Source organism: Daphnia pulex, chromosome 2 (assembly GCF_021134715.1).
Source record: "Daphnia pulex isolate KAP4 chromosome 2, ASM2113471v1".
NCBI lineage: Eukaryota > Metazoa > Arthropoda > Branchiopoda > Diplostraca > Daphniidae > Daphnia > Daphnia pulex.
The window spans coordinates 10,584,060-10,601,078 of record NC_060018.1 but is presented as its reverse complement, the minus strand read 5'-3'; the positions used below and the strand labels follow the sequence as shown (position 1 = coordinate 10,601,078).

At 39.1% G+C, this 17,019-nt stretch overlaps 3 protein-coding genes across 5 annotated transcripts; 1 reads left to right on the top strand and 2 right to left on the bottom strand.

The window, feature by feature from the left end:
* Positions 1-8,842: 8,842 nt before the first annotated feature.
* On the bottom strand, positions 8,843-11,307 carry LOC124188622 (serine palmitoyltransferase 1-like). Of its 2 annotated transcripts, none has more exons than XM_046581382.1 (12): positions 11,207-11,307; positions 10,978-11,079; positions 10,790-10,891; positions 10,629-10,727; positions 10,445-10,566; positions 10,314-10,354; positions 10,126-10,258; positions 9,920-10,049; positions 9,663-9,860; positions 9,483-9,594; positions 9,163-9,416; positions 8,843-9,081 (listed from the first exon to the last, which is right to left on the bottom strand). In XM_046581382.1, exons 2-12 carry the CDS (start codon positions 11,023-11,025, stop codon positions 8,914-8,916), a joined length of 1,407 nt encoding a protein of 468 aa, XP_046437338.1. In that variant the 5' UTR covers positions 11,026-11,079; positions 11,207-11,307; the 3' UTR covers positions 8,843-8,913. The 2 variants fall into 2 exon arrangements, with proteins under 2 accessions (XP_046437338.1, XP_046437339.1); XM_046581383.1 differs by having other exon boundaries at positions 10,978-11,036; positions 11,207-11,300.
* Positions 11,308-11,353: 46 nt separating this feature from the next.
* On the bottom strand, positions 11,354-15,485 carry LOC124188621. The gene is made up of 9 exons (XM_046581381.1): positions 15,290-15,485; positions 14,933-15,229; positions 14,401-14,837; positions 14,165-14,331; positions 13,819-14,095; positions 12,736-13,752; positions 12,601-12,662; positions 11,970-12,532; positions 11,354-11,902 (listed from the first exon to the last, which is right to left on the bottom strand). The coding sequence occupies exons 2-9, from the start codon at positions 15,200-15,202 to the stop codon at positions 11,510-11,512; spliced, it is 3,186 nt and encodes a 1,061-aa protein (XP_046437337.1). The 5' UTR covers positions 15,203-15,229; positions 15,290-15,485; the 3' UTR covers positions 11,354-11,509.
* A 149-nt stretch (positions 15,486-15,634) lies between these two features.
* Positions 15,635-16,627, top strand: LOC124188625 (COMM domain-containing protein 3-like). Of its 2 annotated transcripts, XM_046581387.1 has the most exons (4): positions 15,635-15,723; positions 15,796-16,018; positions 16,099-16,352; positions 16,419-16,627. In XM_046581387.1, the coding sequence occupies exons 2-4, from the start codon at positions 15,838-15,840 to the stop codon at positions 16,587-16,589; spliced, it is 606 nt and encodes a 201-aa protein (XP_046437343.1). In that variant the 5' UTR covers positions 15,635-15,723; positions 15,796-15,837; the 3' UTR covers positions 16,590-16,627. The 2 variants fall into 2 exon arrangements, with proteins under 2 accessions (XP_046437343.1, XP_046437344.1); XM_046581388.1 differs by having other exon boundaries at positions 15,713-16,018.
* Positions 16,628-17,019: the final 392 nt, after the last annotated feature.

Genomic DNA, 17,019 nt, shown 5'->3' with positions numbered 1-17,019 from the left:
TCTTCAAAATAAAGAAATGAACGATAAAAGATACGGGGGTGTTTAGTTTTCTTCGCGGTCGACTGCATCATCAGCCGCAGCTGTGTGGCGCCGTTCCTTCAATGTCCCTGCTGTAACAGTATCCCGACGTCTTACAGCTCCCGGTTCCCGGACAAACGTTCGAGTGGTCTCTTGTTCTAGCATGGCATCGGTGCACGCAGCATACTGCGGGTTTGTTCTTCTCCCAGTTGTATAAAAATAAATTATTATATTCCTAATACGGTATTTGGATTGGATTCCCTTACCAAAAACAACAGCAATAACTATAGAACCTTTCGGGGTTTTTCTGTTGTCCCCTCTTCACACCTTGCATAGAGAGCTTTGCGCTTGAGGAATTTATAGTGATTGGAAATCCGCTACGTCAGGCTGTGCATCATTGGACTGAAGAAGTGGCTGGACAACATTGGGCTAAAGAGGTCGCTGGACAACATTGGACAACATTTAACCGAAACGCTGGCTGGATAACATTGGGCTGAACACCTGACTGAACAGCAATACATGGAAAAAATGGTCGAGTAACATTAAGTGTACCTCGTTGGTTTTCATTTGGTGCATGGGATGACTGAGAAGCATTCAGTATAGGGGTAGACTGGGCAGGCAATGAGGGCACGAGATGGCTGAGAAATAGGAACAGTACTTATAGGTTAATCCATATCGATGTGAGACTGTTTTTCGCCATTTAACTGTTGGCTGTCGTTCAAACTTCAACTGCTAATGAATTTTGGGCTACCATTTAGTGTCATATTTACTGTATCTTGCACTAAGAAAATAAATCAAATTATTAAAACTCAAGAAATGATTTTCGTTACTATTGAATTACTTACGGGAAGGACAACACACAGAAAGCCTGCTATTGTCAGGATTTGGTGAAGGCTGTGAAGGGTATTGGGTTGAGGTTGCGAACCAACCTAGAAATATAACAAAGAAATTAAAAAAAAATTATCGCTGAACATCTTTACTTGAAATGTACTCAATGTCGAATGAAAAGAAGGATAAGAAGACAAGGTAACAAAGAACGTTTAAGAAGCATGTTTTCTTCATTTTCATCATCGCTGTCCGAAGACTCCTGTGGTGGCCCAACAGGAGTAGATGGATCATTTTGTTGTGGGGATTTTTTCTGTCTCTCTCCTCTGCACTGATTAACAGCTTCCATGTCCGTGTCTATGTTAGTGGTCTCCACAGCTCTTCTCACATTTTTAAGTGCAGTATCACAGCTCTAAAACATAATTACGGACAATTGGATAACAGGTAGATGCAATACATACTAAATTGCTTTCTGGAGGTTGCTCGATAGGTTGGCAATCAATTAGTTACTCTGACCTTCATCTGGATGCTCAAGCCCAAACACCTGAAAAATAAAGAAAAAAATTAGATTAGAAAAACCATCGAACATTTTTTAACTATTCCCCAACCGAATAAATAACCGCATTTCACAATAAGGTTCGCATTGCACCCATGTTTTTGTTTCCTTAGGCTAATATCAATAATAAACAATGAAGAATAGTTCAATTAACAAATCTATAATTTTCACATTATCAATTTGCACGGTAGCGTTTGATATTGCTCCCTATTCTTACTTTCACCATCATATTTCAATTTCTCCTTTGGTCTTCCAGTCGATTTTTCAATTTTTGGCGGTGAAATGAAAGCCGAAATTGGTGACGATGCAGAAGATTTCCTCTTACGCATATTTTCTTCTTACCGCTCAAAGATCCAACAGTATTTTGAGCACATGGGACTTCTTCTTATTGACGTTGTCATCTGTAATGAAACAGAATCGATACCTGGTGGTGGAGTGGAGCCATTTTAGACGGCGAAGAAGGAGCCATGATAAGCTGCGGAGCAACAGCCAAAAAGCTGACAGGCTGGAAGCTGGATTTCGTGAAGAAAAATCTTATTTCTTCTCAACATTTGTAGTCTGTGAAATGTTCCGAGAACATGGATGAATTTTTTCTTGTGAAGTGTCAGCTATTGATACAGAATCAAAATCTGGTGGTGGAGTGGAAGCCATAGGGGCATACAGGGCAGGGTAGCACTCATAATAGGCGGTGAAGTAGCAAAAAAAATAGCCGGTATGATAGAGGAAGGATTTTGTGAAAGACCAACTGATTCCTTCTCAGCAACTGGAGTTTGTGAGGAGTTATATAAAAAAAAAACATTAAAAATAAAAAAATCAGTGAGATGGCAGTCACTTTGATTGGTTGGTTTCATGTGGACTGACCCTGTATGAACTGAAGCAATTTAAACGATTCCAATACAAAAATTTATTTCAAGCATGAAATATAATTATAATTAATTTTCTAGAATATGTAGGTATGTAACAAAACCAATAACAGTAAAAGTATCTAAAGAAACTTGATATGGCAATACCAACTAGTTTTAAATCATTCAAATCTGAAGAACCAACGTCCAATATAATAGCACTACCACAATTTCCACTTTTTTAAGGAAAAAATTCAATTCCCAAATTCTCAACAGATTTTTGGGGAAATTTGGAACTCGAGATCAGACCAATCTATTTTTTAAAAGGAAGCTTTTACTGAATTCACCTTCACCTGGAAATACTACAATATTTTTGAAAACCAAGAAATGTGATAAACAGTTGGGGCTAATTGAAAAACTTCTTACAACTTTACTTTCGCTGCTGGTATTCACTAACGGTATGACACGGGACTATATTTCACCTTTTTTGTTGTCAAAAAGGGAAAATGGGTCCCAGTACTTATGACGCAGGAAAACGAACTGATGGTTTTGTCAACATTTTTCATGAACATGCCATCGTCTAATTCGAAGTCTCCAGATGAAATAACGTTGTTGAACTCAATCAAAGCTCTCCAATTCACATGATCGGCGGCGAGCCGTTTAACAGGGGAGTAAGGCGGATCCTGCAGGTTTAGTAACCTTTAGACAATCTTTATAACTTAATCACTGTGTAATCTTCATTCGGTGTACAGCCAGAATATCAGTTTCTTCTTCTCTTAATTCCCTTCTGGTTTTTCCCTCCCTTCAGCCTAGAAGTCCGCGTTGACACATTCTCGGTGTGTTCTCCCCTCAAACTGATGAACAACATAACAAAAAAAGTAGCATATCAGGACATGCAAACATACGATACAAGTAAGCAGCATATTACACTCACAAATAAGGGAAATGCGTATGTCCCACACTCCTGACGATTATGAGCTAATCACAAGAAATCTGCCCCAATAACAGATCGCTTACACCACGAACACCATTCTGGTCACGAAGATACTTGAAATGTTGAGCAGGAAGAGGTTTCGTGGAGGTATCTGCTAGTTGCTCCTGGGAGCTCACATTGCTGGTATTTTGTATCAATCGGCTGGTTTGGGCTTCTCTTATGTAGCAGTATCAGATGGCGATATTTTTCACCAACAACTAACCTCCGTTGCATTTCCTGGTTGTAAAATTTGATTGTCCCTTCATGGTCACAGAATAATTGGATAGGACCAGATGTTTCTTGCCCAATTTCCTCCAGCAGTGACTTGATTCCTGTTTCCTCCTTGGAGGCTTCACTCTTGGCTACAAATTCCGCCTCGATCGTAAAAGTAGTTGTGCATTCCTGCTTACGAACCACTAGATAGGTCCACCTTGAAGTAGAAAGATACATCTTGATGTTGACTTCCTGTTGTCAGGATCTCCGCTATAGCCAGTATCAGTGAATCCATGCGCTCCTTCTTCTTTTGTTGGATATAACATACTCCCTGGTTCCAGTTATATAGCGGATGATGCGTTTGACAGCAATCCAGTGTTGGGCTCCTGTATTTTTATTAAATCGTGTTACTTTGCTCACACATAAGCAATATCAGCGCGTATTATGGTTGAGAGGTACAGTAGAGCTCCAACTGCGCTTTGATACGTGACTTCCTTCATATTGGCTTCCTCCATTTAGTTTATGCGCCATGGAACAACTGAGTTGCAGACCAGGCTCAGCAGGAATCACATTAGGATGACAGCTTTTTATTTTGAATTTTTCACTATACTGTCCCAAAAATCCAGCTGGGAAAGACTCAGCATGCTTTTGCTTCTGTTATGCTTAATTATGAGGCCCAGGAATCAGCTTGCAGGAGAGTCCGCAGCCAGAACATTTTCTAAAGATAAATCACAAAGTCCTCCAGTGCTTTGCTGCTGGTTCCGCACACAATAGCGTCATCAACGAAGAAAAGAAATACAACCCATACCTACCCTTGAAGACGGAAAAATAGACAAGGGTCATGCTCAGAGTGAGTGAGGCCAAACTTGATTATAGCATCATTAAGCGCCATTTTCCACATAAAAGCAGACGTGGCGCCTGCTTAAGCACATAGATACTTTTGATCAAGCAGCATAAAACATTTTCGCGACCAGAGACCGCATAATAGCCTTCTGGCAGGCGCATGTAAACTTCATCTTCAATACACCCGTAAAGAAATGCCGTCTTCACATCTAGTTGGATGAAGGCGAGATCACGAGGGCCCCGAGCAAGTATAATCCGAAGAGTGCAGAGATAGAACTGCCAGTCTCAACCCAGGGGAACTTTCCTTCCGTACATCTGGCTACGTGCAGACTCAACCACCGTTCTATTTACTCTTTCGGCTACTCCGTTTATTTGAGTGGTATATGGTGGAGTGACTTGGTGAGCAATCCCATCTTTGGCCAGCCAATCTTCAAAATCTTCGTCAGATTTCAGGATCTTAGTTTTTTGTCCAGTCTCAGTTTTCATCTTGGCATTTAACTCTTAAAGGCTTCAGACACTTCAGACTTTGGCTTCAGCAATTAGATTTCGCTTGGTGTTCATATATGAATATAGGACCACACACATCAGAGTGGACGATATCTCCAACGTGAGTCCCTCTGGTGTAAGTAGACTGAAAAAAGGTGCGTGGCATCTTCCTCAGAACAGAGTCCTCGACAGTGAGTGAAGACAGTAAGTTTGTCATTGAAAAAAGTGAGGCTGAAGACACTCCCCAAAGTTGGCATCCTTAAGACGGTTTTGTGGTTAAACGTTTATGCCATAAAGAGAGAGTTTAAACTTGAGCAGCAGACAGTGTCCTCTCAACTGTAGATTGGTGTTCTTTTGCTTGGATTTTGAGATTTTATAGTCTTCTTTCAACTTTCCAGCTTTCTTTCCTTCTTTTATGACAACATCTTCTTGAGAGAATGAGACATTGTCGTCGGTAAAGACTGCTTTGAGGCCTGCGTCAGTTGTGGCACCAATCGAGGAAAGGTTGATACCCAGTCCAGGGACATAGAGCACACCTCTCATCGTTCTATGTAGACGTTCTCCATTTACAGTAGCAGTAAGAACAACATCCCCTGGCCCTGCTACTGTTAGGCTTGCTTCTCCAATTATGGATACCGACCATCTCTCTGGTCCAGTAGTTACAAAGTAGGTGAGAAATAACTTGTTGAACGTCATGCTGGGTAGCCCCAGAATCAGCGTACATCTTGCAGGTTTCTTGGCTTCTAGATCCATTAAGGATTTATGGCTGTACCCCTTTCGTTCTCTCTGGTGCTCATTTTGATATCTATCACTTTCATAGCGATAACCGTTGTCAACTCTTCGTCGGTCTCTTCTACGATTATCATCTCGTATCGATCGTAACGCTTCCTTTTTCAAACTGATTCATCTTCTTCTTTTTTGTGACGGCGTTTACATTGAAGACATTGAGCTCTGAGATGTGTATAGTTGATCCACACTCCCAGTATTCTTTGCGTTCACCAGAGTGTTGATGAGAAGAATAGCCTCCTCCTTTCTCCCGATCATGCTGGGCAGGTAGTGCATGCTCTGTTGACTCTTCAGAGTGCGTATCAGCCCTTTTTGTGTTCTGACTAAGAAAGCAGCATCAGGAGTTGATCGGTTTTCTTCATCGTTGCGCATGCTCGTCCAGTGTAATGAGACGGCTAGTTAGCTTTTCGAGAGTCTTCTCAGTGATGGGTGTACTTTCCCACGCAAAACTAAAGACACGGAATTTTGGAGGGATTGACATGAGGACATTTGCCATTAATCAAACATCATCAATGATTGTGTTGAGGCTTCTCAGGTGGAAAGCAATCTGATCAACTTGGTCAAGAAGCTTGAGAAACACCTTGGCCTTGCCAAAATATACACCCATAGAATTAGGTCTAAAATAAAGGTACGCTATCAGCAGCAGCTTCCTCATACTCGGTTTCCAATTTTACCCACATCGTCTCTCGGACTGTGTTGCAAGTCATCAGGATTCTTGATTGCTCTTATTTGATAGCTCCAAACATATTTTGCATCACCCTGGTGTTTCTCTTGTCCAAATTGTTGATATCAGTTAAATTCGCGATTTCCTGGTCAGCATTGCGTCTCTGGGTTGAATTAAAGAGAAGGCTGGTTAGTTGTCTGGTGTCCATGACGGTCTCTTATTATCTCAATGTGGAATCCCTCTGACATTATCACAATGTGGAAAAACAATCAGCTTTCTTTTAGATGCTAACTATCAAGCAGAAACACTTAGTACACATACTGACAGCATGACTGCATGATGGCCTTACCGAACACAATTTTTTCTAACAGGTACACAGTAAGAAAACCGATAAATCAACAATTACTCATCACACCAGGCATTTCTTCAGTCCCGTACCACTCCCCAGAGCTCATCACTTTGCAGTGCTAACTTCATTCAAAATTTCCAAGATTAATAGTTTTTCTCATCTAGGTACCATCCAATATGGCGGCGGCCATCTTTCTCGCAGTAGTTCAATTCAATTTGGAACACGAAAAAATAGAAAACACAAACACAAGAAAAACCGTAAATATCTCGGCAATAAGCCATAGATAATCAAACGGTTTTAGATAACTGTAGAGGGGAACTAGATCTACATTTGTAGGAAATTAATTTTTTTCTTTTGGTCTTGTTTGGCAGAAAACTGCTGTACAAAACAAAACAAAAAAATTCACGATTTTCGGCTATCACTGGTTAGTTTTCATTTATATTTAAAAAAATATAACAGCTAAGAAAACGCCGTTTACGCCATATGATTTTCCGATGAATTCCGTTTCGAATAGTCTACATTGCGATTTGCTCAGATTCCTAGTCGCGATTTCCAAAAAATGCAAACCCCCAAATCTAGCCTGGTTGAGTTGTGGACGCATTGTTAATAGAAATTAAATCTGCTAGTTACAAAAAAGGATTAAAAATTTAATTTATGGCGGCTTAAATGCGGCGTTGCCATAGTTGATAGAGGTATTTGACAGGATAAAAATCGTTACATACCTCTTTCTGCGTGTTTCTGGTCGTTATTGGGAACCCGATTTGTTTCTGGTCTGGAGGGAATTTAAATAAATTTTTACGCTATTTTTATTGATGTTAAGTTTATCCCTGTTAAAAATTTCACCCTTTGGAGAATTTCCGCCGACTTCGTGAGCCGGTACCGCCCAGATAAACCCTTTGCGCTACAGCAGACTTTCATTTCCCACGATAAATATTCTAACTAAAATATTTTTCGGGGCCTGCCAAATGTTAAAAACATTGCCAAACCCACGCAGGCTCTTGGACTACAGTGATTTGCGTGGCACGGCACCATTAATTGTCAAGCAAAATTTTGAATTTTTTATTGCGGGAACACGGTGCACGAATGCTTTTTACGAAAAAAAGGTGGAGCCACAGTGTGGCTACATTCTACAATTAGTCGGACAAAATCTGACGTCATGTGACCTACGTCAATTGGTAATGGGCTGGGCGGGCTATTGTAGCAGACATCATTTTGACTAAAATGCTGCGTTGCCGCGATGGCAACAAATGTAAAAAAAGATGTCGAACAGCCCTATTGAAATGAAATCATCATCACTGGCAGCATGGTGTATTAGTATGGTGGGGGAACTTCGGCCATCTCGGCTGAAGCCAGTGGTCACCTATGATCAGCGCTGCCTGGTGGACAATTTGGAGAATTGAACCAATGACAGGCCAAAGAATTGAACCAAGAATAGGTGACCAGCCCTGCAATTGGCTTGCCTTTGTCACTAAGCTCCGCCTCTTGTCCGGAAACTGGCTTCATTCGAGATAGCCGATTCCAACAAAAGTTCCCCCACCATACTAATACACCATGCTGGCAGTAGTATGGAGAGGTGGTTCCCAATGACAGTGTTAAATTTCGCATAAGGGGATTCGACGGGAAGCTACTTTTTTATAACGACGTTTACGTGGAGGCATAGGGAGGTCTCTCCGACGGTGGTGCCATCTAGGCTCTCGCGGCATAGGGACATACCGAGAGACCTTTTAGTAAAAAAAGCGGACAACCCCTTACGGGAAATTTAATATGGGGATGGAGACTGGAAACCATCTCTCCATGCCCATGCTGGCACTAATCCTCCAACACCTAACATTTCGGTAAATCTAATATATATTTTAAAAATCTATTCAGGTATTTTTTTTCTTCTTTCGTTGTTTCAGAGTCATATAACCTACGGTTGCTGAGCTCAACGTTAAATTTTTCCATAAGCCCTCGATGACCATTTGCTATATTTACTAGATGGCAAGGGCTTTTCTAAGAATTTTATGTCCTTTCGTTCGTCGTTTTTTTTCATCGTATTCGTATTCAAAGAATCTACGCTAAGAACGTTAGGTTTGTTGATAAAAATATAATTTTTTTTAAACAAATTAACTTAACAAAGAAAAAGAGAGCAGGTAAGAGGGGCGCGAACATCATCGATCATCCCTTTCAATCACCCCCTCACTAGTCTATTGCTCTACCGTCTTAGCCATCGATACTCAAAGAACAATTTATTTGAACACGAAACTAATAAATAAATACAAAATAAAACAGTTCATTGCTCACTGACTCCATTACATTTGTTTATTGGCTTCTAGACTCTGGAGAGCACTTGGAATGCAAAGGCAACTTCATTATATTTCAACTAAGAATAGCAGTACAAGAATCCTCAAGAATTTTGATCACTTTATCTAAATCGTTTTCAGTGAGCAGCCGGTTGGCCGCCAATCGCAGACTGGGTTGCGGTAAGAAGCGTTCTGACTGATCCAAGTATGAGGCTACAATAACAGCTAAACCCCTTTTCATTGACTAATGAAGAGAAAAATAAGCAAATGTTAACAAATCATCCTTGCTGATAAAAAAAATATATATTATATATAGCTTTTGTACTTCATTTGCTATTTGTCGAAGTAATTGACCATCATGATTATTACACCCCGTCGACTTTGCAAGGCGTAAATGCTTGACTGGGGCATCTTTATGACCACCAAGGCGTAGTTGATGGAGTGAAGACAATGCACTGTGTAATTGACGACACACGTTGTTTAAGTCCAGAAACATGTCTGGATTTTTCTCCATGCTATCTATAGCAGTAATTGCTGCCGCTGCAAGCATGGGAGGTAGAGAGGCAGAAAAGCAATAGCCTGGGGAGTAAAATGAATCAATCAGCACTGCTAAGATAATCGTTTTACATAATGATGGCAGGTTACCTAGTCCAGAAAGGCGCTGATGATCAACCACATAAGATGTTCCCACACAGAACCCACCGACTGACGGAATGGCATATTCAAGGCTTCCCATGATTAAATCAATGTGATCCGTCTGTTGAAAGGTTTTTATTGTTAAATAACGATTGTTTAATTAACGCAACTTTTTTTATGTATACTTACTGGGATACCATAGTATTCCGTAATTCCTTTACCGTGGCGTCCCAAAGTGCCGAATGATATGCTCTCATCAACGAATAAACGAACCTTGTATTTTGATTTCAACTCGACAATCTCTGGCAGGGGACAAATATCTCCACTGTTCATGTAAACTCCCTCTATTACTAAAAATTTCCTGACATTTTTCCCGTTTTTAGGATTCTGATAAGACATTCAAAAGGTGATTAAACTGTTAATATTCCAAAGAAAAGTCTCACTACCTTAAGTTCTTTTGATCGCTGAGCCTCCAATAGCCGCTCTAAATCTTTCATGTCGTTGTGCTTGAAAAATCGAACATCGCTGCGGGAAGCTTCAAGTCCTTTTTGCACAGCGAAATTGACTCCTTCGTCACTGTGATTCACAAATCAAATATATATTTAATGTTACATACTTTTTTGTATAGTTTTTATAATAAAATTTCACTAACGCAAATATGACGTCGCCTCGCTTCGCGTACGCAGGAATAGCACTTGCAATTGTTGAAAACCCGTAAGAGTATATGAGCGCCTCCTCGAGTTCCATAAATTGAGCCAGCCGTGTTTCCAGATTCAAGTGTACATCTAATGTGAACAAAGTTAGTAATTTATTTTTGCTGTTCACCAATGAAATACTTGCCAACAGTTCCATAAAAGCCTCTAGGACCACAGGATCCCACTCTAAGGGAAAAAAATATATAAATAATTAAATATGCTTCATGTCCCTTTCTTGATAATAACATAAATTAATTTTAGATAAAATATTCTTACCCATATTTTTTTATACACTCTACTGCACTGTCTTCCATAGTTTTATCTTCAACCAGTCCAAGATAGTTATGTGTAGCAAGGTTAAGGCAATCCCTGCCATTTACACAAACATATTTTCCAACCTGGAAAAATGTTTATAGGTAATATTTTCATAATACTGGAGTTTATTTTACAAAAGCCATACTTTCCCTTCCACAACAAAGGGATCAAGAGCAGGATGGTCTTCAGGTGTATCTGGAACAAGAGGTTCAGGTTGCCATTCTGATATAAGCTCTTCTTGTTCCTGTGATGAATTTCAAATTCTATATTCCATTTGAAATGTAAAAAATAAGTAAAGTAGTTAACCTTCTCAGTTAATTTGGGTTTACGAATCTTTGGTTTCCTGAGGAGAAGCCAAGCAACCCAAACCATTAGAAGCCCTTCTATTATTAAGTGATACAAAGGAGCCTGTTTAAAAATATAAATGAGTAAACATTCACTGAACGACTTTTTAACTTTTTAATACTCCAATTATAAACAATTAGAACACTTACTTGTAACAAGGCAAGATACATTTCGTATAGATCCCATTGGACGACCATGCTTGAAACCTCTGAAATGTTAGAGACTAATGACTAATGAGAAGTTTAAGCCCCCTAAAATGTATGAGACCACTATTAGTATTAGCACACGTTGATGAGTCACTCGTTTACGACGAGGGAGTGGCCATTTGAACAATCAAAAGGCAAGGTACCAAGCTTATCACTTACTACGGTTTATTACCTAACTCGGGATCGTTACCCCTCTGTTTACGTAGCAACGCCACTAGCCGGTGTCAGAAATATTTTAGGCCTTTTCGTCTTCTGCTTGTTGAATAGTTCCATCTAGTGAAATAAATTTCAATTATACGAGATAAAAAATACAATTTTGTGCCAGGGTTAGGATTTTTTTTTTTTTTTTTTTTTTGTGAAACAGTCTATTTTATGTATCATACAGAAAACAACATTATTAGATTAGATTACAATCACGGATTTAAACGACCGAAATTGTTGGTGAGGAATAATAGCGAATTCTTGTCAGACAAATTCATTTATCTTCGATTCTAGAAAGAAACATTTTTTTCCAAATTCCGATGGTTTCGTCAGCTGTTTCCGTTTGAAGAATTGCATCAATTAACTGAAATCGGGAATCAAAGTCAGCCGCGTTAGAAAACGGAAAATATTGCAAGTGATTTTTTAATTTCGCAAGGAACGCGAAGCCGCTGTCCAACGACGTCCATAGGGCAATGAAATTGTTTGGAGAACTGATCCAATCCTGACTGGCAATAAGATTGCTGATACCTTCTAATTGTTCAAGCAACAGAAAACGATCAAGGGATTCCAAAAGACTTAACGCCAACCGGTCAGAATTCACCAAACGCTCAATGCTTCGTATAATACTGCATTGGCAGCCACACCCGTAAATAAGATGCAGTATAACCTAAACAAAATTTGAAGTAATATTAGGTAAAAAAAGAATAATGTAAGTAGTATTTGATAGAAATTACCTTGAGCACTGGTGCTTGTATGTCAACAAGTGGTACAACGTTAGTTTGAGATTCCTGGAATCCTCCACGGAACATAGCTTCGAAAAAACTAGCACCTTGTAAGCGACTCTTGATTCCACCAATCTGTTGGCAGGATATTAGAAAGAAAACATCCTCTTTTGCATCGGCTACTTGACAAGGCTCATGGCTAAAAAGATCGCCGAGGACCGTGCGAGGACTGAGAAAATCGTCCATTTTGAGAAATGAACCGAGGGAAGAAAGGGAAGCGGCTGCATAAGCTCTAGAATCAGGTGAGCGTAACTGCTTGCCAATGGTATCAAGGATTTGGAGATCGTTCACATATCGTCGCAACAGACACCTAGATTTCACAATCAAAGGAGCGGCCATGGCCACAACTCCAGATGATTCTAGATCGTCCGCACGCTTGATTAAAATATGCTCGATTTCACCGCGACCAAACTGTGCAACAATAGCTGCCATTTGATCAAGGATCTGCTCAGCCACTCTGCGAAGACTCGAATGTAGTGGGCAGCAATGGACTGTAGTAAGTCGTCGGTTCAATCCTGTTTCCAATTGAGCAAATATTAATTTAAAATAAGGGCAGTGTTTCATGTTTGTGAGAAATATGTACCTAGATAGATTTCTAGCGGGAAATGGGACCGCAAAAGAAGATCCACAAATAAGCTGTGGCAGCTATAATAATTATAAAATTACTCATTTGAAAATGTACATGTTATAAAAGTATAATTCAATAATTGTATATTACCTGGCTAGACGGAAAAGGATTTGACAGGCTCGAAACGTAGGTCTTGGAGTTTCTACTAAATAATCAATGATTGCTTTGACGGTCTTCCGATTGGTCAATTGTTTTGGTGTTTTTTTCAGCCAGCTGAGTTTGAGTAAAAGATATAAGGCCACTTCTTGTTGGTGTAAATTATGCGACTGCCGGCCCACGAAATCTGGCCAATTTTCGTAAAAATCTTTGTTGTCTGCTAGTCCTAATTTTAGCCACAACATCTTAAGATCTTTATCGCAGCAATATCTCCGATCAGTCGACTCGCTTTGGCAAAGTTTGGCTCGCTTCTTGCACGGCAACAATGTGGGACTAGAGGGAAGAGCACCGACATCGCTCTCGGAATCAATTTCGAAGTCTACATTGGCCGGAGAATAACAAATTGCTTGATCTTCCAATTCTTCTTCGTCTGACTGTTCAAAATCTGACGAAGAAGGCAGTGTCGGAGGACGAAGTGGACTCATAAAATCAGAAGGAGGTGAACCAACTGGACTGATGGAGTTGTCTGAGACGGGACTCGCTGGATAACCAGAGCTGAAAGCTGGAGAGGCATTACCCGATGAATAATCGGAGCCACCATCGCAGTCTGACCCGGAATCTGACCACGTTGAGAGAGAATGAGTCGGGGATGAAGAAATGCTTTGGGATCTAGGACTGGAAGATGGGCTTATGGTTTCATTGTCAATCGGTCTATCAGGATTCCACCCAAAAATGTTGAGCGCAGCCGGATTTTCCTGATTTGACTCTCTGAACCGAAAAAACTGGTCATACTCCATTTCGACCGCTTGATAACTGGGACTAGTGGTGCGATACTGCTTTCTTGATCGGCATCGCATTTTGCATCCGGGATGACCAGGACTCTGGCGAGAGACTGCAGACTCTTCAAAAGTGACTTCTAAGGGCGAAGGATTTATTTCATCTTCTATTGATTGTGAGCGATTTCGGGATAATGTATGTTCAACTTTGCCGGATCGACACATATCAGTATATCTGAAAATACATGTACAGAATATTAGTCAACAATAAAAAACTGGAAATCAAATAGAAATTAACCACCTAATAATTCTTAAAGTGAGAATATCCACCAATCCTTCCTCAACCAGTTCTGCCAGAGCACTCGTATCGTATTTAAAGGCCAGTAAAGTACTAAAGATGTTGTTGTGCTGGGATCGAAACCGCTGAGAATGCAAAGGTGATGATACTTCTGCCCCTGCGTAAAATGGATCAGATTCACGAATCAATCCAAGAAGGATCTTGATACCACCGACTTCAGAAAATATGTGTGGATCTTCTCGGCATAGTAATAAAAGACTGCTGAGATAAACCGTCGTTCCTGTGTTTCAATTAGAGGCAAGTAAATTTTTATTTTCAAGGGAATAGTTCATTTTGTTCTTGTACTTACCACATTTCCCCAATTCTTTTTCTTCTTTTACAATCGGAATAAGAGCTTCAAAAGCATCTTTTGATGCTAATTTTGGCCGCACATTTTTATCTTGAACCAACTGATATAAAAGCTGAGGTGCCTTGGTTGCAATAACGTCTGAAGTGCTGAGTCTTAATTCTACGAATCTGTACGACAAAATGTTAAATATTTTCATTTAAAACCAAAACCACTTTTATTTTTTTTAAGATTTATACTTGGCAATTAGTTTTCCTCCATTTTCAGATCCAGTCCAGTAGTGAGCAGCAGTTTCGGAGAAGCGCTTCATGTAGCTATATACGTGCGAGAGAGTAGAAAACAGTTTCTTTTGAATATTCAAGCTTTCTGTTTTCATTAACAAATTTGAAAGCTTCGGATAGATGTAATTTTTTCCAAGAATTTCAACGTTTTCTTTGGAATCAGAAAGGTTATGAATCGCTCGAATTGCCATGCTCAAAATTTCTTCGTCAACCGAACGATCCATTATTTGTCCTACAGTATGATAAACTGAGAACTCTATCACCAATATAGCAGCAATATATTTCTCATGAGCAAGCGTGCCGATGACTCGACAACCCCTACTAAGAATGGCAGTATCGTCTTCAAACGAATGTAAAACTCGAACAAGAACGGGCAGGCCTCCTTCCTTGCGGAACTATTAACGAAAAAGATTTTTTTAATTATTAAAATTCAAATAAACCTTTAAAGTTATGCAATTGTAACAATAAAATATTTTGAACTTGAACTTACGATGATTCTAGGTTCTTGTTCCAAAACACAATGACCTAAAATACTGAGACTGACATCAACAATCTTCCTGTTGGACTTTTCCAACTGTGTAACAATGTGTTTTAAACCTCCAGCTTGAATAAAAATGGTCAAAAACTGAGGTTTGGGGATAAACTCAGTTCTGAGTTCTGTCAATGCCCGATAGCAGACTGATGAATGACTAGAGCTCAGTTTAGTGAAAAGGTATTGAATCCTTTTATGAATAGAATCTGGTATTTTTAAAGGATCCATTTCATACAACAATGCAAATACAACCGACTAGAAAAGAAAAAAATATTTTGAAAAAAATATTGGAATTTGTAAAAATTTGAGCCATACCAAAATTTCAAAACCACATTTATCATAGATATTTAATGGGAGAAGAAGAGATGTGGCCTATGGATTTCTTAATTAATATTTCAAACCAACTGTCAATTATTTATAAAACAAAAAACAAAGAAATCATGGTCAGCTGTTTTGGCCAAGTTGGTGTGTCCGTGTATGTACACATTTACAAGGATGGGCGTCGTCAAGTCGATTAATAGGAATAAAAATTTCTCCACGAAATAAAAAAAAAACGTTGAATTAAAAAAATAAATAAGAAAAGAATAAAAAAAATTTAAAATCTACAGTTTCAACGTCAGACGGTCAGAGTCAGAGAAAAGAATTAATCTTTCCGTTTTTTCCATATCACAATTATCACATATCATGCATTGCCGCAAGTGAATGTCTTGCTTTAAATGTCAAAATATCGTCTGCCTTAATATTTACTGGTATTTAGTATTTACAAATTGCAATACATTTGCGTTCACAGTCTAAATGTTGGTAATTCTAACTGTCTATAGGCTGTAGCTCTGTACTTGAAACTAATTGGCCTGTCAGAAAGAATGGATGAGATTTCAGTTTTTGAACTCTCGAGTGTTGTTCAAAATGACCTTTTATCGCTTAACGATGCCAAGACACCTGTTTCGTTAGATGAATTTGACGTACTATTACAAATTGTGTGTGATACTTTAACAGAAATTCCAAACACACATCAATCAATTAATGTAATCAAGAAGTTGGAAGGTAACATTCAAATATTATCAAACTAAGAGCAATATCTCATTTCTGATTTCATTATCTCTAATAAATGAATAAATCCTTAGAAAAATTAGGCCGACAGAAAATACAGTTGTACACAAGCCTTTCATCACTATTTATCAAAGCTGCATCTGAAAAAGTCTCAACCAACCAATTGGAAGCAAAACTGAATGCACTAAATTGTTCTGTTGAACAAATTACTAGGCTTCTTAAAATGTTCTCAACCAACCAAAGTAAAATACAAGCAATTCTCAAGCTGTATGGGCCAAGCCCTCCAAAGCTAGTTGATGTAAACTGGAGACTTGATTATCAAGTAGAGGTATTACATTTACTTTTTTTTTTACAATCGGAAGACAATTAATTAAAAATTGTTCCTTTTTGAAAGACCAACACTAGAGGACCTGTTCAAAAACTGATTTATTTCATAGACTTGATTCTGGAGGATAAAGGTCGCCGCGAACTATTGTCATTCACTGCATCTCATGCGGAATTGGAAGACTTAGTCAACACGTTAAAGGACGCTTGTCAGTCTGTAAAACGTGTCGCATTGCTGTAAAAGTCAAGCTTTATAAATAAATAGATACTATAATCGAATTTACAACGTGTATTTTCATTAGTTAACACTAAGATTACAATCAAGGGGAAATAAACTAACGCGCGAAATACAGTGACAGTTTGTGAAGGCATTGAAGAAGGTCTCCACTCATTCATTGCACGAAACATCGCACTCCTAGACAGTCAGATGGAATGTGACGACACACCCGTGCGCACAGTTGCAGATAAAGAAAAGTAAAACAAACAAAAGATGACAAAAAGTACCGCATTCTGAAATCAATTAAGCGGTCAATTGATGTTTAAGGGTGTCCGACATACGGCATACGGGCCCAAGCCCGTGCGTCGTAAATAATTAAGGCCCGTACGTCGTTCAAAAAAGAATTTTTTTTTTTAAAGAATTTTCCTTTCTTTTCAATAAAGCATTTTACCTT

Excerpts from the sequence above, each read along its gene's own strand:
- LOC124188621 (XM_046581381.1), bottom strand. The coding sequence starts at position 15,202 with ATGGATCCTTTAAAAATACCAGATTCTATTCATAAAAGGATTCAATAC. Across the intron at positions 14,332-14,400 it reads GGAGGAAAACTAATTGCCAA|ATTCGTAGAATTAAGACTCA; the intron begins GTATAAATCTTA and ends TTTGTCGTACAG. Across the intron at positions 14,096-14,164 it reads AAAAGAATTGGGGAAATGTG|GAACGACGGTTTATCTCAGC; the intron begins GTAAGTACAAGA and ends ATTGAAACACAG.
- LOC124188622 (XM_046581382.1), bottom strand. The coding sequence starts at position 11,025 with ATGGTCGTCCAATGGGATCTATACGAAATGTATCTTGCCTTGTTACAA. Across the intron at positions 10,567-10,628 it reads CCTTTGTTGTGGAAGGGAAA|GTTGGAAAATATGTTTGTGT; the intron begins GTATGGCTTTTG and ends ACATTTTTCCAG. Across the intron at positions 9,417-9,482 it reads TCAGCGCCTTTCTGGACTAG|GCTATTGCTTTTCTGCCTCT; the intron begins GTAACCTGCCAT and ends TTTACTCCCCAG.
- LOC124188625 (XM_046581387.1), top strand. The coding sequence starts at position 15,838 with ATGGATGAGATTTCAGTTTTTGAACTCTCGAGTGTTGTTCAAAATGAC. Across the intron at positions 16,019-16,098 it reads TGTAATCAAGAAGTTGGAAG|AAAAATTAGGCCGACAGAAA; the intron begins GTAACATTCAAA and ends ATAAATCCTTAG. Across the intron at positions 16,353-16,418 it reads GACTTGATTATCAAGTAGAG|ACCAACACTAGAGGACCTGT; the intron begins GTATTACATTTA and ends CCTTTTTGAAAG.